The following is a 24,490-nucleotide window of genomic DNA, read 5'->3' as shown; positions in this document are numbered from 1 at the left end:
CTGAATCTGGCCCACTGACTTTTGTCATCCGGCTCTTAATTTGAGGATAAATTGCTCCACAGTACTTGCAGCTAGAGAGGTCAGAGAGGGCTTGTTTAAAGACGAAATTACAATTTGTTGAGAGCATATAATTACTTGAATGACCATAGCCTAGGCCACTGGTTCATATTAACTTGAACTCCAGGAAGATTAAAAGACAAAAAAAACTTGAATGCAGTTATATATTTATTACAACAATCATGAAAATCCATATGGATAAAGGTACTTTACTGGTCGTTTGCAAGTTTTAAAAGCATGGATATAGTAATGGCTATCAGGATCAATCTGGTGCAGCTATATGGGTGTTGGCCCCAGTGCAGACCATGGGCTCTTTCCCACCCCCACCCCCCTTTACTATGCCTAAACCCACTAGCCCACGCTATACTACCACTACTATTGTGCAGAAGAAAGAGTTCTGCCCTTTCATTTGGCTACAAATTATAACACCTCTTTGGCTTGCATTTTCTAAGTAGTAGTAAGTGTAAAACACTGGAGGCTGGGGAAAATTGTGAGCAGAAAGGGTCCAGTATCAGCTGTGAATGCAGTATCTATGCCACTGCATCTGTCCTTGAGTTATTAGTATCTAGAATGTCTTGATATTCATAAATGTTTACTAATATTAATGTATTATAATATTAATTAATGAGGAAAAAAATCTCTTAATTTCCACTTGGCTTGGATTTAATTGATCTGTGCTGTTTCACTAGATGTGTTAATTATAATATTAATTTGGAAAGCAACAGGAGAAATTACTGATTAGAACTTGTGTAGAAAAAAAAATGTAATTTGCCCTATGAACGTGGTTTACGGGCATGGACAAAATAATAGCTATCCTGATCAAAGATGTCCTTTCCTGGTTTTTCAGTAGCTGCAATGACCTTTAGTTTCACTATTTCATATCCAGCTTTCTTAAATGCCATCTCCAGTTCTTCCTTAGTAATGGCCAGACAGGAGAATCTCTTTTGACCAACATAATAGTATGTACAGTTAAGCACACTCTGAATTACTATGTGACCCCCTGGTTTAATGAGGCTCTTGAGATTCCTCAAAGTATCGGTGAAAGATTCTACGTCTTTGCAGGGTACTTCTAAACAGAGGCAACTAATCAGGCAATCGGCTTTTGGCATCTCCACCGGGTCATATGGGTTCTTCTTCAGAGCATCACATTTTAGAACTTTTGTCACTGTTCTCCTCAGTTTCTCCTCCTTCTTCTTACAGCTCTCATTGTCACTAAAAGAGGACACCGTAGAATGTTAGGATTGCATATATTTATAACAATCTGTATAGTAAATAAGTTCTATATTGATTGAAAGAAACCAGCTGTTACCAAGCTAAGTAAGATCCTTGTTTTGTTTGGCAAATGGGAATGGGAAGAGTAGGTTTCAATCAGTTCCATAGAATTTGTTCTAAAGGTTTTGCCACTTACTATGCCCTTCCACACTCCTGAATACTTGCGGGAGTTGTCCGGCCGTCATGGGAAAGACCTGTCAAAGTGGGCCAGTCTGCATGGAGTCCAGGGCCAAATTGTTGTCCCAGTCCAGCCCTGCCCTTGGCCAATTTCCAGCTTTTCAGCGCTGTCGCACTGAATGAAAATTAGGCGGTTATGCAACACTGTATCCATATGAAGTTTTTATCATTCCTTTTAGACAGATAGAGCTTTGTTTTGGTGGTATTTATTCACCACTGGGTTTTTCTAAAGACTGAACATTTTGATTTTTTTCTTTTCTTAGTTTCTGTTTAAACATTTTGCAAAATAAGTAATTTTTCTTCTTCACTGATGGGCACTTACAGGGCAGGACTTAGGGTGGTGGGGCAGAGAAGCTGGGGGGTTGTTACCGCCGACCGATCATAGTTGTTGAGGGGGGGTTGGGGGGGCTGAATCCGCCGGCCAACCTATCAAAGTTGTTGAGCGGGGGGCAGTGCGCCGACCGATCATACTTGTCGAGCGGGGTGGGGATTCGACAAGATTGTTGAGGGGGGAGGGAAGCCTCTGGACAGACTTCTTACCTCTTCCCAGGGCCGCCTTCAGTTACACAACTGCAGTGAAGGGGCCCCCTGGAGCATCAAAGTTGTTGAGCAGGGGGGCTGGGGGCTGCCGAGAATTACATCCATCCGACCGAAGTTGTTGAGGGTGGGTGGTGCCGAAATTGCCGCAATCGGGAGATTGCTGCGAAATGGCAGGAGGGGGTTGCCGCGAAATTGCGGGAGGGGGTTGCCGCAAAATTGTGGGAGGGGATTTCCGCGATTGTCGCAAAATTGCGGGAGGGGATTGCGGCGAAAAGTTCCTTTTACAGCACTGTCCTTTAAGATGGTGTGAGGCAGGATTTTTACCTGGCCTTTAGCTGCCTTCTACTCCCGTGAAAGCTAAGGAAATAATATGGTGATATGGATTCTATATAACTGCAGTTACTCCTATTTCAAAAAGAGGAGATCTGGCAGGTTTAAGGTTTGTTCACCCCTCATTAATTCAGCTGTGTTTATTTGCAATTTGTCGCTTTCTATGTGCCTTATGTAGCACCCTCATAGTGCAGGATGCTAGGCAAATTTAGTTGTTGGCTCCTTCTGTAGTCAAGGGAGTAGTGAAGTGATTGATTGCTCTGGTCTGTTCAGGGTTTCACAAGCTGGGACTTTTATTGATTCATCTGCTTCTGGAAGAAGTTTTGAGAATATGGAGTTGGGAGAGTCAAATGGCCAGAATTACTATTTATCATTCCCTAGACAATCCCTGGAGGGAGTGCCCAGAAGGTGGCTGGGGAGGTGATAAATAGTATGGAGTCCTGGGGAGATTGCTCTTTTCTATTCAGGGAGGGTTCCTGAAGTCTCTGGGGCTTGTGTAGCTGTTCTTTGAGGTATCAGCTGTGGCAGAGCTGAGAGCCTAAAGTGACCTTTTTGAGGAACTAGCTGTAGGACGCCATAAGGCAGTGGTCATCAACCCTGTCCTACAGGGCCCACTAACAGGCCAGGTTTGCAAGATAACTGAAATACATCACAGGTGATATCATTTGCTGCTCAGTGATTGCAGTATTCTAGACTGCATCTCCCCATGGTAAGACATAAAACCTGGCCTGTTAGTGGGCCCTGTAGGGCAGGGTTGATGACAACTGCCATAAGGGATCTGGTCAGGAGAAGGATTGTCTCCCTCACTGGACCATGTCCGGAGAAAGCTAGAAGGTGTGCAGCTGTCCTGGGGACTTGTGAGTACTGATCCTGAATTGTGATACTTGGGAACTGTCTTAGAGTACTTGCCTTTCCCCTGTTTCCCCAGTGGAACCTATGTATGCAAGACTAGAAAAGAGAATCCTCTTATTACTGCTCAAGCGTTTTGAAGTATCCCATGTTTAACCCCTCTCCTGTTTGAAGTTCTTCAAGCAATAAATCTCAAAAAGATATCCCCTAGATTAAAGCGGGAGTTCACCCATAAAAAATTTTTTACCCTTAGATTGATGCTCATTTTGTCTAGGGGAATCGGCTAGTTGTTTTAAAATCCGAGCAGTACTTACCGTTGTAGAGAGCGATCTTCTCCGCCGCTTCCGGGTATGGGTCTTCGGGACTGGGCGTTCCTTCTCGATTGACAGTCTTCCGACAGGCTTCCGACGGTCGCATCCATCGCGTCACGAGTAGCCGAAAGAAGCCGAACGTCGGTGCGCCTCTATACTGCGCCTGCGCACCGACGTTCAGCTACTTTCGGAAAATCGTGACGCGATGGATGCGACCGTCGGAAGCCTGTCGAAAGACTGTCAATCAAAATAGGAACGCCCAGTCCCGCAGCCCATACCCGGAAGCGGCGGAGAAGATCGCTCTCTACAACGGTAAGTACAGCTTCGATTTTAAAACAACTAGCCGATTCCCCTAGACAAAATGAGCAGCACCCTAATGTTAAAAGGTTGAAAAAGAAGAAAAAAACAGCACGCAGTGCCTTGTGTTTAAACAAAAAGCATTGCCCCTACGCAACGTACACCAACCTGCACCTGTTTTAGTAAAGTAAATATTCGGTTAGATACAATATGCTATAATATATACAAACTAGTCGGGGAGGGCAGAACTGCTGTTACACAAACACATTATCCTAAAAACACAATTGTGACACACCTGTTACCTTCCAGCTCACACACAAGCTTGACAATTTTAGTCCAGTCTAATGCATCGGGATCATTCCTCAGCCACTTCTGTAGCTGTGCTAGGTTTTGCTCAAGAAAGTCGGAAGTGATGATATTGTTGAAAGCTTCACAAGCAGAGAGAAGCTGATAAATACTGGGTCCAGCTCCAAAGTCAATAAGTAGGTCTCCTTTAACACCACCTTAGGAAACAAACAACAGAGTAGATCATTCTGTTTAGAAACAAAGAGAAGTCAACGCAAAATCAGATTTATTCTGATAACACTGTGGTTAATGATCAACATACACTTGTATGTGTGCAGTAGCAGGGGCGGATCCAGGGGGGGCAACAGGGCAATTGCCCCCCCCCCAAAAAATTGCACTGACAATCATGTCACACTAGCTTGCTGCCGCTGCCCAAGTCTCTCTCTCACATCAGCCGATCTGCGGCGCAGAGAGAGAGACTCATCACTAATTACGCCGCATTGACAGACCAGAATACCAGGAGGAGGACGTGAGTGGAGCCTCTTCCCTGCACTCGTTGCTAACGCCTGGACCGCTTGGCGTCTAGCAACGAGTGATGTCATATCTGCAGTATTTTGTTATCTCTCTTCATAGAGCTAAGTCCCGTAGCTCTCTCCTGACCCCTTGCTCTGTTATCAGCCTGATAACTCCTGACAAATTCTCGGACACAAAAGCAGCCTGAAATTTCTGTCCGGGGAGGTTGCTATAAATAGATTAGCAGAGAGCTGGCCCTGTTACAAAACACCTCTGAAAGTCTCTGCCTATGATGATAGGGGGTGTGTGCCTTTCCTCCAATCTGCAATTTTAGCATCTTGGCTGTATGCCCAGACATCACACTCTGTGTTAAACAGGAAGAAAAAAATGTCCTAACACGATCTGAACTTTCTAACCAGTATGTAAATGTGAAGACAGCAGATATATATGTAAAACCTATGTAGGGAGATTTGTTTCATATCTGTGTATCATCAGACAACCCCATGGTCTCAAGTTCTAATAAGAATGGACTCCCTGAAGTTAGTGGAAAGGATATTCCACACAATCCAATATTCTATGCAATCCTTCTAGATCAAGTGGGATTCTTGGTCTTGAACTGGTATTAGCTGTTTGGTTTCTTTCTTCCCCATTACAAGCCCATAATCTGTATACTATTATTAATAATTGGAATCCTTGTCACTCATTGCCATACATTATTCATCTGGCCACATGCCTTAATTTAATTTAATGGTACTTTATGTTATTTCCATTTAAATTACAATGTTTGTTACATATTTAACTTACCACTTACTCAATTTTGACTTGGTCTTCTGTGTATGTATATTCTTTTGTTTGTAGCCCGGCACTTTACTGGTCAGAGAGAAGTATTTGCAGTCCCGCCTTTATTTGCTGTTGTCTCTGTGTGTCTATCCCGAGAAGGACTTCTACACAGGCAACAGTCCTAGCAGAGAATTTTACTGTGGAGCTGTAATAGTCAGTGCAAGGATGCCTCCATCCACTAGAGGGCACACAGGGAAACCTGGACTACAAGAGACTCATGGAAGATTGTGTGGAGTTTAGTTCACTGGGAGGGAAACTCAGCTATTACAGCATGTGGGATTAAAAAAAAACTTAAATTCCCAACAGAGAGACACAAAACAGATGAGGAAGAGATATTGTTTTTTTTTTGGGGGGGGGGGGGGGGCATAGGAAAAACTCCCTCTTACTGCGGGGAGAGCAGGACTGAGCACAGCTTAACCCACCTAAGTGCAGGGAAAGCAGAGAGCGGGACATCAAGCAAGGAGACACATGCTGAGGATACCATCAGGAAACACCTTTTGCCATGCACATTGACTGAAAGCCGCTGTGTACACAGGATTGGTGAGTGGCCACTGGCCAGCCATACACTGCATCTGCTAGCACAGAGACAGATTTTCCAGTTAGGATCACTTTCCCACTGCATGCAAACTCTTAAAGGGACAGTACATCAATGTGCCAACACAAGGTTCTGGGCCCCATCTATCTGGCCAGCAGAAGGTGTAGAACAAGTGTTTCTTTATTACTAAGGGCTCTTTCACACGGAGTGGATCCGTATTGATCCGCTCCGTTAGCCCATTTGGCTCAGCGGGGATTCCTCCGTTAATCCCCGCTGAGCTGTCGGCGGACAGGGCGGAGCCCCGCAATCGGTCACAGGAGCTAAAGAACGGGGAGAGGTGTGTGTAAACAAACCTTCCCAGTTCTTCACAGTGGCACTGTCATCGATCGTCTGTTCCCTGATATAGGGAAAGGCGATCAATGACGTCACACGTCCAGCCCTGCCCCCCTACAGTTAGAAACACATATGAGGTCACAATTAACCCCTTCAGCACCCCTAGTGGTTGACTCCTAAACTGCAATTGCCATTTTCACAGTAAACAATGCATTTTTATAGCACTTTTCGCTGTGAAAATGACAATGGTTCCAAAAACGTGGTAAAATTGTCCGATGTGTCCGCCATAAATGTTAAACAATGTTTTAAAATTGTTCTAAAGGAACACAATAACAGCTACAATAAATTGCAAAGTGGTAAAACTCATATGCCTTAAAATATCTTAAAATAAGATAAAACAAAATATCCTATATCATTAGCAATGCTACATGTGAAAAGAATCCTTCCACCCAGTGTGGCTCCAAAAAATGTGTGTTGCACAGATAAATGTCCAAACAAAATTTAAAGCCTAAGGCTCCATTCACATCTAGGCGGACGAAATCGCGGCGACAAATCGCGGTAAAAATAGCGGCGTTTTGTACCGTGATTTGCGGCGAAAAAACGCCGGTATTGTCTGCCTAGATGTGCCCCAAGATGACCCCCTCTATGGAGATGATTCCCATCTCCTAGCCGAACGCTCGAAGACGCCTGAAAAAAAGGTCCGGGACCTTTTTTCACGCGGCAGGCGACAGGCGTCCGGCGTTCGGCGTGGAGATGTGAACCATCTCCATAGAGGGACATCTGTTTTCAGCCCTCTGGCGGCAGCGGCGTAGCGCTACAGGCGTAAAAACGCCTAGGTGTGAATGCGGGCTTAGTCCATAGAACCGTATTCCTTAGAGTTAGACTGCATTCACATCTGAGCGACAAAACGCCCGACGCCGGCCGCTTCTGCCGCTAGAGGGGAGAATTCCCATTGCTGTCTATGGAGATGGTTCACATCTCATAGATGCGGAACGCCTGTCGCCTGAAAAAAAGTCCCGGACCCTTTTTTTCAAGCGACATAGGCGTTTTCCCATTGACAGCAATGGGAAGACTTAGAAAAAAAAAAAAAAATCGAAGGTTTCACACTAGTGGCAAAATACGCCGCTACTGCCGATCGCGGCTGTCGCTCAGGTGTGAATGCAGCCTTACATCTAAATAAATCCACGGATCCGGTCACCACACCTCCTGAGACCTCTCCCCTAAGATATTCAGCTCACCAGAAGGGTTATGGAAAAACGCCTTTTTAAAAATCCTTTCTCGAATCCGGGACCATCATTCCATCTAAATGTTACTCATGACAGAAATAGTGTACATAACGTAATACTGTTTCAAAGTTTATTAAACTATTCCCCCCTTACGGATGTACACTTACTAAAATAAAAATCGTAAAAGCATGAACATAGTTCGGTTCGGCTGATATGTCTATATGTCACCGCTCCTCGTATCTCTCAGAACACGGTGAAACTCGGGTACAGACAACACCTGCTTCTACCTTGAACAGCCGTGTGGTCATGCCATGACCGGTTTCATCATTCCTTCATCAGAGGACGCCCTCTGACGAATAATTGACGAAACCGGTCAGGGCGTGACCACGCGGCTGTTCAAGATACCGTCGTATTTACTGTGATACTGCGGTTTTAACCCCCGCTAGCGGCCGAAAAAGGCCTGTAGAAGCGCATTGCCGGCGGTATTACCGCGGTTTCCCATTGATTTCAATGGGAAGGAGCGGTAAACACCCTGCCCCTTTACCACTCCAAAGATGCGGCTAGCAGGACTTTTGGAGCGGTCCTGCTAGCACACCGCTTTAATGTGAAAGCTTTCGGGCTTTCACATTGAAGACTGCAGGGCACGATTTTTTCAGGCGGTATAGCAGTGGTATTTTTATTGCTAAACCGCCTGAAAAACGTGTCAGTGTGAAAGGGGCCTTAGGGTTGCCATGTTTTCTTCAAGCCAAACCCGAACACTTTAGTGGCACAGGGCACTTTTCTTTCGTAGTATACACTATAGAATTATAAAAGACCTGGGACACCCTTTGGGTGCCCCAAGGAGAGTGGTAATGCAGTGCACTGCGGGAAACAGTGGAAGTGGCCAAACTTCTCTTGCTGACATCATCGCCCCCCCCCCCCCCCCCCAATGATGCCAAACCTGCCCCCAGACAGCAGCCCGCAGCTCCCGAATGGCAACAGATTTTTGTGCGACTATCTCAGTTACTTGAGGAACCACAGCCCAGTCTAAATTACCGTGTTTCCCCGAAAATAAGACACTGTCTTATATTTATTTTTCCTCCAGAAATCACTCTATGGCTTATTTTCGGGGGATGTCTTATTTTTTTTACCGGCAAGTATGGTACAACAGTATGGAGCCGACCTTACCGTATTTATGGGGCTGCCGACACCTCTCTGGTCACTTAGAGATACCGTGGAGCAGATAAGAAGGGCTGCACGACTTCTTTACAGCTCCTGAGCTCCGCACCAGTACAGTACGCCTATCACGTCTTGTTTTCCCACCCGCGCCGCTACGCATACGACACGCCATCGCTATGTCTTATTTTCGGGGATTCGACACGCCATCGCTAGGTCTTATTTTCGGGGGGATGTCTTATATTTCGATCTTGCGTCGAAATCCCGATACGGCTTATTTTCGGAGTACGTCTTATTTTCGGGGAAACACAGTATGTGTCCGGGTTTCAGGCACACTGAAACACTGGACACAAGATTCCAAACCCAAACTGTCCAGGTGAATCCAGGACAGGTGGCAACCCTGGTCTGTCTTCATTTCAGGCTGCAAAGCAATAAAATGTGGTTATTTTTAGGGGGGGGGGGGGGTTGATTCTTTTCTATATCCAATGTGTCTGGTTTGATCATCTTGCCAAGTCGTAAAAAGGAGGGAACACTTTTTGTATTTTTTGATGGAGTACAACTTTTTTGTGTGGCAATAAGACAAATAAAGCAGACAGCTGTTTACCTGAAGTGAAAGTTTCATGAAAATTCCGCAATGCAAAATGAAGCCATTCTCCAGTTATAGTTCCTTCTTCAGGGTGATAATATGTTTTGTAGAAATCTACAGGGTCAAACTCATCAATGTAGGTTTGAGATGATGTGTATGGAGTCGCCATGCTGGTCTTCTATCTTCTCTCTAGGAGAGTAAAGGCAGCTTGATACACTGGACTGCAATGAAAACAGGGAATGTAATACTTTGGAATAAAAGAGATAACTGAGAAGGACTTTGCTCAGCATGAAATGTACAGGTTAAACATCAGTTTAATTATTTCCTCTAATCAAATATTTGTGTGTTCTCCGCTGTGATCATTCACAGGAAGATTTAAAGTGGTATTAAACTCAAAAGCAAACATTTATTATATTGCAGCATAGCAATTTTTTAGGTGTGATGGCTGCATTTGTTTTTCTTTATTAGGCATTTGTGACGGTATTGGTATGATATCCCCGTCAAAGATTCCCTTCTTCCATAAGAACGTCACCCAATATTCCACTAGGAGGAATATTCCTGAGATCGCCCATTAAGCCACACATTAGTCCAGGCTTACTGCTAGAACAAGACAGACTTTAATGTTATATCACACAGCTTATATGTCATTTCCAAAACTGTTACAATGACAAATCTCCGCCCCCCTCACACTGGGGCTTCCATACAGATGAGTAGGCAGACACGACGGAGCCGAGTCTGAAAACACATTTTCTTTAGATAATGACATCAGTGGAGTTGAGTACTAGTTGTACTAAATACATTACTAGACAGCTCGACCCCGCATATAGAGAGATAATTACCACAATGAAGCAATCAGAATAATTAACACAAGCCACATAAACACAGATCTCCTTCACACAACACAATAGATCAATTAACCTTTAGAAATAGTGAGGGGACATTAGCACTTCAATAACCGGATGGTAATCACAATGGCAAGCAGGGAGAATTAAACTGAGACATATAGGCAAATGTATCACAATGGCCCCCCTTTTTCTCCCTGCTCCGGAAAACCCGGTTGGACCTTCCCTGGTCCAGTAGGGTTGACGGGTTTAGAGCTTTTAGTCCGAGGTTAACTCCGTTTGGCATGACTGACCTCCCTTGGCAACTGCTTCAGACTCAGGTATGCCACCGGGTCGTCAGATCACACGCCGGTCAGTCCCCAAGTCTTTGTGCAATCTGCAAAGTCACCAGAAGTCAGTGTGAAGACGGCGAATGGGTCTGTGCGCCGCCATCTAGGTGTCCCGCTATGGGAGGGACAGGTTATGGCTCTGAAGTGACAATCACAGGAGATTCATAAAAAGAAAAAGTTATATTTGTTGAAATGCTGTAGCACTGGTGCTCAGAGTCCGGGGGGGGTGGGAGGGGACTCAGAGCCCCATAAGGTCAGCCACCCCCTGCTCCCTCCGCAGCCGCCGGTTCTCCTCTTTGAGCTTCTCCAGCTCCATCTCCAGTTCATGGAGCCTGGGGGGGTCAGCCCGCTGTGACCTCAGGTGGTTGTTCTCCTCCTCCATGCGGCTTATGCACTCCTCCAGCTCTATGTACTCACGGATCAGATCCTGCTTGCTCATGTCCTGCAGGCTTTCCACGTGGTCCTTCATCATCAGGAACTGGGTGGTGGTGTAAGGGGCCACCGGTGGGCCCTTGGCGAACATCTCGGCCCGCATCTGGGGCGCCCGCTGCGATTCCATCTCCTCCAGTCGCTTCTTCTCCTCCCAGGTTATATGACTTCCAGGACCTCTTCTTCTTGGAGGGTAGCTGGCGGTGCCTCTTTCTGCCCAGCTCCCTCCAAGGCCCCTCCGGCTCATGGCTGTCGCCCATGACCAGCTGACAATGGTGTTCCCTGTTGTCCGTAATAACAGATTGTACCATGAGGGCTTCGTAAGGGGTGCCCAATGGTTCTTCCTGACCCAGCTCCTGGGGATCCCAAGCCGAGTCTACACAATGGGCTGCTGCTGGTGGGCGGTACCCAGGTTGAGACCAATTTGACCTGGTGTTGTCATTCATGGGGCAATTCTGCTTGAAGTGACCCAACTGTTTGCACCGGAAGCAGCGTTGTTCGTTGTCCTCCTGGCGTGGATAGCGAGGGCTCGATGTCATCGGTCTGTTAGGCGGTTGGTATCTAGCGGCTGGTGGGTGTGAGGGCGCCGTTGGTCGTGGAGGTTGTTCCCGTGGTGTGACCTGGTTTGTCTTGCGAGTATCCGCATATTCTTCCGCCAACTTCGCGGCCTCTGGTAGAGTCATGGGCCTGCGATCTCTCACCCAGTCTTTGACGTCCGTCTGGATGTGATTGTAAAATTGCTCCAGGAGCATTAGTTGCAAAATGTCCTCTGCGGTGGTGGCCTGGCTGCTGTTAACCCAGTTAGAGGCCGACAGGGACAACTGGCATGCCCATTCCGCGTAAGAGTCTTTCGTGGTTTTGCGTGAGTCCCTGAACTTCTGTCGGTGGGACTCTGGGGTTACTGCATAACGAGCCAGGAGCACTTCTTTAACCCTGGCGTAGCTATGGATATCCTGATCTGGCACGGTCCGGAAAGCATCAGAAGCTTTGCCTGACAGTTTGCCTGACAATATTGCAACCCACTCTCTTCTAGCTATTCGGTGCAGGTTACATTGTCGCTCAAAATCCGCCAGGTAGTTATCAATCTCACAGTCCTTTTCATCAAAAGCTTTAAAAGCGCTAAACGGAATCTTCCTTGCGTCTGCTGTGCTGTACTCACTGTTCGGAGAAGGTGCGGCTGCTTGTTGGACTGCTGCCAGTTTTAACTGTAGTTCTGCGTCCCTTATTTCTTTAGCCTCCTGTAGCTCCATCACTCTCAGCACCACATCTGCCGTTGGGTTCGGGCCGAACCATGCTAGCTTCTCTCTCATTAGCTTGTTGGCTGGCGATTCCTCCTCCTGAATCACTGGTGTCTCCATCTCTTGTACTGCTGGCGTTGCTGCAATCCCGTTCTCCTGGTCTATCTCCATTGATTCTGCTATGATGACCCGTTCGGTTTTGTTGCTAGCAATCCTTCCACTAACTTCCAGTAGTTCTTCCAGTGTCTGCTTGGAATCCCGGGTGTAAAGGAGAGTAGAAGGGAAAATCCCGCTGCTGCCAACCGATTTGTGACGGTATTGGTATGATATCCCCGTCAAAGATTCCCTTCTTCCATAAGAACGTCACCCAATATTCCACTAGGAGGAATATTCCTGAGATCGCCCATTAAGCCACACATTAGTCCAGGCTTACTGCTAGAACAAGACAGACTTTAATGTTATATCACACAGCTTATATGTCATTTCCAAAACTGTTACAATGACAAATCTCCGCCCCCTCACACTGGGGCTTCCATACAGATGAGTAGGCAGACACGACGGAGCCGAGTCTGAAAACACATTTTCTTTAGATAATGACATCAGTGGAGTTGAGTACTAGTTGTACTAAATACATTACTAGACAGCTCGACCCCGCATATAGAGAGATAATTACCACAATGAAGCAATCAGAATAATTAACACAAGCCACATAAACACAGATCTCCTTCACACAACACAATAGATCAATTAACCTTTAGAAATAGTGAGGGGACATTAGCACTTCAATAACCGGATGGTAATCACAATGGCAAGCAGGGAGAATTAAACTGAGACATATAGGCAAATGTATCACAGCTTTCTTTCCTTTATTTCTACCTGGTGATCCTTCCAGTGTATCTCTTTTTTCTTCAGAACAAGCTGTCCTGCAAATGTAGCAGTTTTGAATTCTGAGACAAACCATACCTCAGGGCTCAAGTCCTGTGGGAACGCGTGGGAACGGAGTTCCTGCACTTTTTTCACAGCAGGAACGCAGTTCCCTTTGCAGGACTAGAGCAGCCGAGCCGCCCGAGCCAATCCTTCACTAAGTGGCGATGCCCAGCTCGAGTCACTGCCAGGGGCAGGCGAACCTTAGTAATCCTTTATGTTACTGGCCGCTTCCTGTATATGGATTCATCGGGTAGTGTGCGGGTATTCCGTCACTTCCTCGATGCCGCAATGTCTCCTGGGAGCTTTTGTCATTGTTCCCAGGAGACATTGCGGAGGTCTGCTGTGAGTTATCGCAGGATTTAGAAAAAACTTAAGTTCTTTCTAAATCCCGAGATAACTCGCGGCAGACCTCCGCAATTTCTCCTGGGAACAATGACAAAAGCTTCCAGGAGACATTGCGGCATCAAGGAAGTGACGGAATACCCACACACTACCTGATGAATCCATATACAGGAAGCGGCCAGTAACATAAAGGATTACTAAGGTACAGTGGATCGAAAAACAAAACAAAAACATGCGTTTTAGTAATTATGCATATGAGCGTATCATTTTTTTATTTTTTGTGGGGGAGTGGATCTTGGGTGGGAGTTCCCACACTTTTTCCCCAGGACTTGACCCCTGCCATACCTGCCAACTTTTGAACGTCAGAATAAAGGAACACTGAAGGAGTAAAAAGACCTGCGGCACGCTATGTCATGGTAAATTGTGGGCATGGTCAAGCGCCTAGCAGTGGGAGGAGCTTAAGTGATGCGGTTAAACAAAACCCATGCTTCCTTGTACCTATAAAATATGCTTTGATTGCTTTGTCTGAGCCTAAATTAAAGCGGAGTTCCACCCTAAAGTGGAACTTCCGCTCATCTGATTCTTCCCCCCCTCCAGTGCTACAATTTGCACCCTCCGGGGGGAGGGGGGACAGGATACCTTTTCCACTTCCGGGAGCCTCAGCCACGGCTTATTGACGTCATGGCTGGGGCTCCCTCCACCTCCCCCGGCCGCCGGATCATCAGGAGAGAAGAGCGGGGGTTCCAGTAGGGTTCCCGGGATGAAGCTGAAAGGCTAAACTGCCGGGTTCCCTTACGCGCAATGTCAGCGGCAGCACTCGACAGCTGCTGGAAACATCATAGGTAAGTGTCCTATTATTAAAAGCCAGAAACTGCAGCATGTGTAGCTTCTGGCTTTTAAAAACAAAAATCACTAATCACTAGGAACAGCAGATCTGTCTCCTCCCCTGACAGAATAGAGATCTGTCTTTTTATATTGACAGATCCTCGTTCTGTCTCTCTCAGGAGCAATCGTGGGTGGCCGGCGGACATCGCGACCTTTGGCGATTCGGATCGACTCCGACATCTTCACATGCACCCCTCAGGCCGGGTACACACGGACAAACATGTATGGTGAAAGCGGTCCGTCGGACCGCTTTCACCATACATGTCTGCCAGAGGGCTTCTGTACGATGGTTGTACACACCATCGTACAGAAGTCCGCGCGTAAACAATACGCGGGGCGTGTCCGCGGTGTCGCCGCGTCGATGACGCGGTGTCGCCGCGACAATGACGCGGCGACGTGGGCGGCCCGCCTTTAAAATGCTTCCACGCATGCGTCGAAGTCATTCGACGCATGCGAGGGACGGCGGGCGCCTGGACATGTACGGTAGGTCTGTACTGACGACCGTACATGTCCGAGCGGGCTGAATTCCAGCGGGCTGTTTTAAAACAAGTCCAGGAATATTTGTCTGCTGGGAAAAGGCCCGGCGGGCAAATGTTTGCTGGAATTCGGCCCGCTCGCGCCCACACACGACCAAACATGTCTGCTGAAACTGGCCTGCGGGCCAGTTTCAGCAGACATGTTTGGTCGTGAGTATGGGGCCTTAGAGGTCTTAAAGCAGCTGACTTACAATCACGGCAGTTAAAATCGCATCTCATATAATGTCCCAACCTCCCCCCTTTTTTTTTTTTTATATATATTTTTATTTATTTTTTACCAATCACGGCAGTTTTCCCAGGAGAGCCAACCTGCCACAATACAACTGCGGCGGCTGGTCTTTGAGTGGTTAAACCGGAACACACTGGACCCCTGCTGTGAACCGTATCCAAATTAAAGTGGAACTTCAGTAATTTTTTCATCTTTCCATCTATTATATCTTCTGCCCTTGTTGTTTTAACTTTGGATAGTAAAACATTATTTTTTCTACCAGGAAATACCTTATACAGCCTACTTCCTGTTTCTTGTCTGGTCATTAGCCTAGGCTTATGACATCATACACAGCTCTCTCTCTCACTCTCCTGAGAGTTTGCCAGGAAGGGAGGGGGTGAGTCATAAGAGGGCCAATGAGAGCTGCAGAGCTGGTGGCTGGCCTTTGTGTGTCTGTGTAAATCCAGGAAGTGAACAGGCAGCAGCTTCAGCTGCCCACAGTTAAAATGATTGCAGCCAGACTCAGTGGAGGGAGATTTCAGCATATTTGGCACAGTACAGAATCACAGTATATATAAAATAATATGCAAAGTGGTAGGAGGGAAGCTTCAGAAAGGCAAATATGTTTTTTATTGCAAATGATGTGATCAGATTGCAGTTCCTCTTTAAGTGTAAACCCAGCATCAATGGAAATCCAGAGCCCATATTGAATACTGGCAGATTCCTACCTTATGTTATCCTGAAGAAATCCCTGTGTGTTTGTCTGTATCCACGTTGAAAATGAATCTAATGGGAGTGGTTTCATAATTATCAATGAGCTGTGCACCTGCAGAACACTATTGAGGAAAGCTGATGGGTCTGCATCCCTTTAGATGTGTTCCTATTGAGAGTATCTCACCAAAAAAAAATATGTTTTGTTCCAGGGGTTGCCTGAGATCTGACTTGTATCTTAGTATAGACTTCTGGGGGAAATTCCGTACACAGAGGGCCGGATTCAGGTAGATCGGCGAATAGTTATGCCGGCGTAGCGTATCGAAAGATACACTACGCCGACGTATAGCAGAGCGGCAAGCACAGTATTCACAAAGCACTCGCTCCCAACGTTGCGCCTGCGTAATGTAAATTCCTTGGCGTAAGCCCGCCTAATTCAAAGTAGGTGGAAGGTGGGCGTGATCCATTTAAATGAAGTGTGACCCCATGCAAATGATTGGCCAAACGAACGGCGCATGCGCCGTCCCATGGGCGCATCCCAGTACGCATGCGTCAGAATCACGTCGTAAATACTCCATAAGATACGTCGAATCACTGCCTACGATGTGACGTAACCTACGCCCAGCCCTATTCACGTACTACTACGTAAACTACGTAAAATACGACGGCTGTTCCCTGGTCCATACCTTAACATGACTTACCCCTGCTTTATGAGGCTTAACTTTACGCCGGACGTAAGACTTGCGTAAACAGCGTATATTAATGCACCGGGCGCAAGTACGTTTGTGAATCGGCGTATCTCACTCATTTGCATATGGGAATCGAATTTCCCATATGCCTCCAGCGTAAATATGCGCCCAATATACGCCGGCGTAGCCAAGTTACGTCGGTCGTAAGAAGCCTATTTTCAGGCGTATTTAGTTCTATGGGCACAGCGCACAGATACGACGGCGCACATTTACACTTACGCGGCGTATCTCGGGATACGCCGCTTAAGTGTTACGTGAATCCAGGCCAGAATGTGTACAGAACACCTCCAGGTAGCTATATTGTATTTTCAGAAAATTACAGTGGCTGCAGATTGAAAAGAAAATTTAACTTTTTTTTTTTTTAAATAAAATAATTCTAATTCCATCTGGGAATTGGTAAAAAAAAAAAGACAGAGCTTACAAATTGGACCAATACAAAAGATTGAAAAGTCAGCTGTTTTTGAAACAAAAGAAGACTCTAAGCACTCAAACAAAATGTAACTTTTAATACCATTAAATGTAACTTTTAATAACATTAAATTACAATATGATTTTGTGTCGCAAATCTCTTAATTTGAGAATAAATTGCACCACAGTACCTGTAGCTAGAGAGGTCACTGAGGGCTTGTTTAAAGCTGAATTACTATTTGTCGAGAGCATGTAATTAAAGTAAAACCTTGGTTTGCAAGCATAATTCATTCCAGAAACATGCTTGTAATCCAAAGCACTTGTATATCAAAGCATTTTTTTAACAGGGTATAAAAGAGAAGAGAGGCACCTCTAAGGCCCCGTACTCACGACCAAACATGTCTGCTGAAACTGGTCCGCAGACCAGTTTCAGCAGACATGTTTGGCCGTGTGTTGGCCCGAGCGGACCATTTTGGGACGGATCAGACAGGTTTCCAGCGGACAACTGTTTCCCGGACTTGTTTTAAAACAGTCCGCTGGAAACCTGTCCGCCCGGACATGTACGGTCGTCTGTACAGACCTACCGTACATGTCCTGCCGCCCGCATCCCTCGCATGCGTCGAATGACTTCGACGCATGCGTGGAAGCATTTTTAAGGCGGCCCGCCCACGTCGCCGCGTCATTGTCGCGGCGACACCGCGTCATCGACGCGGCGACACCGCGGACACGCCCCGCGTAATGTTTACGCGCGGGCTTCTGTTCGATGGTGTGTATAGCCATCGAACAGAAGTCCCCGGGCAGTCCCCGGCCAGACATGTCCGATGGAAACGGTCTGCAGACCGTTTTCATCGGACATGTCCTGCCGTGAGTACTCGGCCTTGGTGTAGCAATAAGTTGCTAAATGTTGTACCTTCATTAAATGTAACCATATTGCTACACTTAGAGGCTACTCTCTTCTTTTTTATACTCAGTTTTGACATGACGCTACTTTTATATCAAGACATTGCTTGTATATCAAGGCAAAATGTATTAAAACATTTTGCTTGTCTTGCAAAACGATCTCAAACCAAGTTACGCTCAAACCAAAGTTTTACTGTACTTGAATGACCATCGCCTAGGTTACAAGTTCAGATTAATGTGACCTCCAGGAAGATACAAAAAGAAAAAAACACAGAAAAAACAACATACACACGATTAATTCAGTTATGTATTTTAATCATCTGGATAATTGTACCTAATTTGCAAGTTTTAGAAGCATGGATATTATAAAGGTTTTGGCCCCAGGGCAGACCTTGGGTTCTTTCCCACCTCCACCCCTCTTTATTGCGCCCAAACCCTCCAACCCATGCTATACTGCCATTGTGCAGAAGAAACAGTTATGCCCTTTCATCTGACTACAAATTGCAACACCCTTTGGCTTGCATTTTCTACACAGTAGTAGGTAAGTAGTAATAATTGTAAAACACTGGAGGCTGGGGGAAACTGTGGATAGAAAAGGTCCAGTATCAGCTGTGAGTGCAGTTTCTATGCCACTGCACTGGTCCTTGAATTATTAGTATATAGAATGCCTTGGTATTCATAAATGTTTACTAATATTATTGGAAATAAATCTCATAATTTCAATTTAGCATAGGATTTAATTGCTCGGTGTTGTTTCACTAGCTTTTTTAATTATATAAACAATTTGGAAAGCAGCAAGAGAAATTATTGATTAGGATCTGGGTAGAAAAAATCCATGTCACTTGTCCTATGAACATCGTTTACGGGCGTGTACAAAGTAATATTTATCCTTATCAAAGATGCCCTCTCCTGGTTTTTCAGTACGTGGAATGATCTTTAGTTTCACTATTTCAAAGCCAGCCTCCTTAAATGCCATCTCCATTTCTTCCTGAGTAACGGCCAGACAGAAGTATCTTTTCTGAGCAACATAATAGTATGTACAGTTGAGCACACTATGAATTACTATGTGACCCCCTGGTTTAATGAGGCCATTAAGATTCCTCAAAGCATTGTTATAAGATTTTATGTCTTTGCAGGCTACTTCTAAACAGAGGCAACTAATCAGGCAATCAGCTTGTGGAATCTTCACCGGGTCAAATGGGTTCTTCTTCAGAACATCACATTTTAGAACTTTTGTCACTGTTCTCCTCAGTTTTTCCTCCTTCTTCTTACAGCTCTCATTGTCACTAAAAGAGGACACCGTAGAATGTTAGGATTGCACATATTTATTATAACCTGTATAATGAATACGTTCTGAAATTATTAAAAGAAACGCCAAGATCGCCAACAGGAGAGCCAAGAAGAGGAGGTTCCGGGCCGCTATGTGCAATACATTATATACATTGGGAAAGTAGAGCAATGGCGGGACTATGGCGGTGCATACAATAATAAAGCAAAATAAAGCAATAATATAAATTTTAATAATTTATTAAAAAAAGGAACAGAATAGCATCAGGCTACATAGCACACTATAGACCCAACAAGGGCCCAATAGGCAACTCAATAACCTGATCGATAATACAATATTAATTTAAAAATTCCCGTAACAGACAACCAATACTGTAACAGAGATCGCAACCCGGTTGGCAAACCCTATATATTTCGCCCGGTCAGGCTTCTTCAGGGGTGGTTGAGATCAGGGTTTCGATTCTGATGGTGAAATACAGAAAGATAAAAGTTTACAAACATTCAAAAAATATTAAACATACATAAATAATAAAGTCGCTCTGCCAATGTGTATCACATAATGCCAACCTGCTGGTCTGTAGTGGGAGTAAAAAGACAACAGGGTGCATGTACGCCCTGATTCCATCACATGCCTGAAGAGTCAGGCCGGATGAGCACGAGTTGACAGCCACAAGGATATCTTAGGCAGGGAAAAATGGGGAGCTGCTGCAGATGGAGGTCACACATTCCCCAACCATCGGAGAGGCAAGGGGCGGCACCTAAGGACAGAGTGACCAGCTGTGAAGAAGAATAGTAATATCAGTATCTGTTAAGGAAGTACTTAACAAAGGATAAATGTACAAAGTAATAAGTGGAATGTACACTCACAGTGCTTAAATAAGCATATATAGCATCTGTGGAGGGATCCACCTACACTTGAGGCAAATGGCTCACCAGATCTATGAGAAGCTGATCCAAAAAATATATAATGTCAAAAACTCGGAAAGAAGAAACAGCCAGAGAAAAATAAATAAAGCAGACAGTTTTCTTATATATATAAATTTAAATGTAGCGATCCTGGGGACCTTCAGCATACAGCTGGTCCATATTAGGATAAAAAAGGTCCATTCATAAAGAGAAAATTTGCCACTAGAAAGCAACAAGCCAGAAGAATATATATAATATACTTTTGAACAGGGGAAAGGCATTTAGTAAAGGGCATGAGAATTACTATTAAACATCATAGGGACACACTAAGAATGTATAGGAAAGACAGAGGTATAGTTCAAGCAGTGTGTAGTAGACAGCATTCACGCTGGCAAAGAAATACCTGGCCAATCAGTGTCAGCAGCATAGGTTGGCTCCACAGGAGTGTACAGCACACTGACGCTCCACAGCAGAGCAGGGTCCTGATATACCCCTAAACCCCTCCCACACGTCTGCGCATCAGAGGGGGCGCAGTCGGACGTGGGCGGACACAAAGTGTCAGTGCGCAGGCGCCCGTACTGGCGCTGGACATAGGCCTACAATCCCCAGCAACCCCTGGGTTGGAAAGCGAGGAAAGCCGAAAAATCGGCCAATCACAGCGCGCCGGGGGAGGGACAAACGCCGCAAAGCGGGGCATCCAATAGGCACAAAGGAAGAACCAATGGCCGAGGGCGGGGAGGGGCCGAGCCGCCGATGGAAAGGGTTTTAACACAATGCATAGCTGTGAATCCTGTGAAAGGGATGGGAGAGCTTAAAATTTACACCAAGGCCCTAAAGCTGGGTCAGCTTGGTGTCATGCTTGAAGATTTCATTGTCCATTACTCTGATGAATTCTCTGTCAACAACTGACAAGGTTATTTTATTGTTGTCCGTAGTACAAAAACACTATTCTCCCTAAGTTGTCATCACAGAGGATAGGAGTAACACCAGGCACTTAGATGATGTATTTAAGAGGTTATGTGCATATTTCCCTTAAATTGAGGAGACATCCCTTAACCCCCTCTGCCAAAGGTTTCTACATGACCATAACAGCTGTTGAGTTTATATGGAAATGCATGTCCTTTTATGCTGAAGATCTCAAAAAATTAAAATTTGTGGTCAGGTATACTCACCATAATGAAAATATGGCCTGAAGTGTGATCTGTCTGTAGATAAGAGGGTATGCCTGAAAAGGGGCATACCCTAGATATTATAGTGTAAAATTTAATTGGAGAAAAGAGGAGGAGGGGGGACGTAATACACTAACCACTAGAGGGTAGTGTTTGAAGGTTTAAATAGATGAATAGCCCCCTCCCACAAATACAGGTTAACTACCTCAGCCTTACACCTTGTAGTCGGGTATACTCACCATAATGAAAATATGGCCTGAGGTGTGCCCTGACCATAGACAAGAGGGTATGCCTGAAATGGGGCAAAAATGAGACAGAACCAGAAATAGGTTTGAAGATTTATTAATAAACAGAAGACACCTTATTTTAAGAGTCTACTAAATGCTCTGGCTATTTCCACTTGTGGATCGGGGATATACCTAACATAACAGGTGGACTTCCACCTACTCAACTACTTAATAATATGCAGAGGAACCTGGTGTTTGGAGGCAGCCGAAGCTGCCCCAATCCTAAATAATTGTCATGAGATCAGTATAGGTCTAACCCCTACGCTGAAGGGGAGAGTTCGTACATGACACATAACCCTAAGGTTGACATTGGTTGTATGGGAAATGGCAGGAGTGGGCTATAAGGAGGTAGATGGTGTGTAAGAGAGAGGAGGTCGTCAAAAGCGGCTATGGGGCACCAAGCATTACATGTAGGGTAATAATTAATTATGGCCCCACTGTCCTGTTGAGTTTTGGGGCGTGGTAATGTAAGTGTAAACCAGTCAGCAGACTTAACCAAATGTCTTTTACACAGAATAGTGGACATACTTTCGGACTTGGCGCATTTACTCGGTCTAAGAAAGCTGCAATAAGCCAGGAACATGGCGGCCTTCAAGACTAAACATTTGAACCGCCCAAATAGTGCTGAGTTTAGGGCTACCACAAACTGTTTGAACATGTCGGGGGAAATAGGAATCCTCAAAGGTAACTTACCCAGTTGGCACTTATGAATACCCTTCAGAACAGCCTTAATCGGATGAGTAAAGAATAGGGTAGGCCTGCTTGGGTCTTTTAGCAACAGATGGTGTGGTACACCTGCTAAATATGCCCTAATGGTAGCGTGAAACAGCTTAAGATTTAGATGGCAAAAAGTAGCGAAGGCTAGGATGTGCTTAATGGTATGTGGCAATGGTGACGGGAATTGTAACATAAATTGTGTGTAAGTCCTCCAGGCTAGCCTATACATGTGTGCTGTACTGGGCGCTAGTGAACAACAAATCAAGTGACTGGCAGCCTCCTCAAGACCTTTTATTCTAGTCTGAGACCTGCAAACTTGGGAGCTGGAGTGGGGACTCGATCCGCCTTTGGTACATTCCTGAAGAAAGCCAGGCTGGGATCTCTTCCTCCAGGATAAGATATTGCTCTTACAGGCCTCAGATTATTTAAAGGCTCTCTCTCCACCTTCTGGGCACACTTCCCCAGGGATTGGCTAGCGTTCCATGAATATTCAAGCTCAGGATCTGCCTCTTCCAGCCCACTACATTGTAGAAACTATTGCGGGGAAGAAGCAGAGACAGCCGCCGAGGGACCCCAGAACAGGAGGATCGGGGCCACTTTGTGCAAAATGAACTCCACAGTGAAGGTAAGTATGACATGTTTGTTATTTAAAATAAAAAATAAGATAAACCTTTACAACCCCTTTTAAGATGGATTTGACTAACAAATTGAAGCTGAACTCCACACACGACCGAGTTTCTCGGCAGAATTCAGCCAGAAACTCGATCGGAGCTGGATTCTACCGAGAAACTCGGTCGTGTGTACACTTTTCAGCGAGGAAGCCGAACATGTTCTCTATTTCCTCGTTGTTCAATGAGGAAAGTCGGCCCGCTGAGATCCTCGGCGGCTTCAACACTGAACTCGATGAGGAACTCGATGTGTTTGGCACGTCGAGTTCCTCGGACGTGTGTACGGGGCCTAACAGTTTTTTGTTAACTTTTGGGATAAAGGTTTTAAAAGCTGCCCAGTTCTTTCGCATCGGGGGCGCGCTTCATTTGAATAGAAGATGCCCCCTTGGAGATCCGCCAGGCTACGCCGGGACACTTACACTCCGCTGTCCCAACTTATGGAGCAAGTGTTTGGGGAATACAACACCTGCTCCAGTAAGTTGGGACAGCGGAGTGTAAGTGCCCTAAGCGCAGCAGGCGGATATTTTTCGAGAATATGGCCCTAGTGTTTGGGGGTTCTAAATAATTTTCTAACAAAAAAATTATGATATTTGCATGTAGGAGACTAGTGCCAAAATAGGCCCTGTATGGAAGTGGTTAAGTGGCTCCTGCAGGGGTAGTGTAGTGCTACACATATAAATAAATAGTGCAATAAATTCCACGTAAATTGAATACAAATAATAAATTTTCTAATGAATATAAAGTGCTTCACAGAAAAAACACCACTGTGTTTCGACAATGTCCAACTTGTGCGCCGTTCACCAGATGAAATGCAAGCTCGCCTTCATTATAGACCCCAAAAAGGGTCAACTAAGCAAGTAGACAAATCAATCTGATGAACCAACCACTGGTGTTCAGGTTTTTAAGAGCAATAGGGTTCCCTCTCCAAAATAGTTCCACACAGCTCACAAGCGTTTCAAAAAAGAACAGCCTCCAATAGTGCAATACTTGGGTTAATATGTTCAACAAACCACACAGACCCTGCTTCATAAAATAGACTCACATTTATTTGGTAAAAATAAGCATGTCATAAACGTCCAGTATCTCACGTAACCCAGTGAATACTCCCACCGCCAGGCTCAACCTCTACATAATAACATATTAACCCAGGTACTGCACTTTTGGAGGCTGTTCCTTTCTGTTTGTTGCCTATGACCTGCATGTGAGATGTGTGAACAGTTTGAGGATCACCCCTTCCTGTTCCAACATGACTGAGCACCAGTGCACAAAGCAAGATCCATAAAGACATAGATGAGCGAGTTTGGGGTGGAGGAACTTGACTGGCCTTCACAGAGTCCTGACCTCAACCTGATAGAACACCTTTTGGATGAATTAGAGCGGAGACTGCAAGCCAGGTCTTCTCGTACAACATCAGTGCCTCACCTCATAATTGTGCTTCTGAAAGAATGGTCAAACCTTCACATAGACACACTCCTAAACCTGGCGTATAGCCTTTATAAAAGAGTTGAAGCTGTCAAAGGGTGTGCCAACTCATTATTGAACCCTAAGGACAAAGGCCCAGTTCACACTGATGTGACAAGTGCTCCGACTTTGGAGAACCTGTCGCATCAGAAGTCGGACCCCATTAAGTGCAATGAAACTGTTCT

General features: G+C 45.4%; 1 protein-coding gene across 1 annotated transcript; it reads right to left on the bottom strand.

Annotated features, from left to right (window-relative positions):
- Positions 1 to 212: 212 nt before the first annotated feature.
- LOC120915492 (nicotinamide N-methyltransferase-like) lies at positions 213 to 9,556 on the bottom strand. The gene is made up of 3 exons (XM_040326048.1): positions 9,325 to 9,556; positions 4,129 to 4,336; positions 213 to 1,269 (listed from the first exon to the last, which is right to left on the bottom strand). The coding sequence occupies exons 1-3, from the start codon at positions 9,473 to 9,475 to the stop codon at positions 831 to 833; spliced, it is 798 nt and encodes a 265-aa protein (XP_040181982.1). The 5' UTR covers positions 9,476 to 9,556; the 3' UTR covers positions 213 to 830.
- Positions 9,557 to 24,490: the final 14,934 nt, after the last annotated feature.

Source organism: Rana temporaria, chromosome 10 (genome assembly GCF_905171775.1).
Source record: "Rana temporaria chromosome 10, aRanTem1.1, whole genome shotgun sequence".
Lineage (NCBI taxonomy): Eukaryota > Metazoa > Chordata > Amphibia > Anura > Ranidae > Rana > Rana temporaria.
Note: the sequence above shows the minus strand (reverse complement) of the source record. Positions and strands in the feature narration are given on the sequence as shown.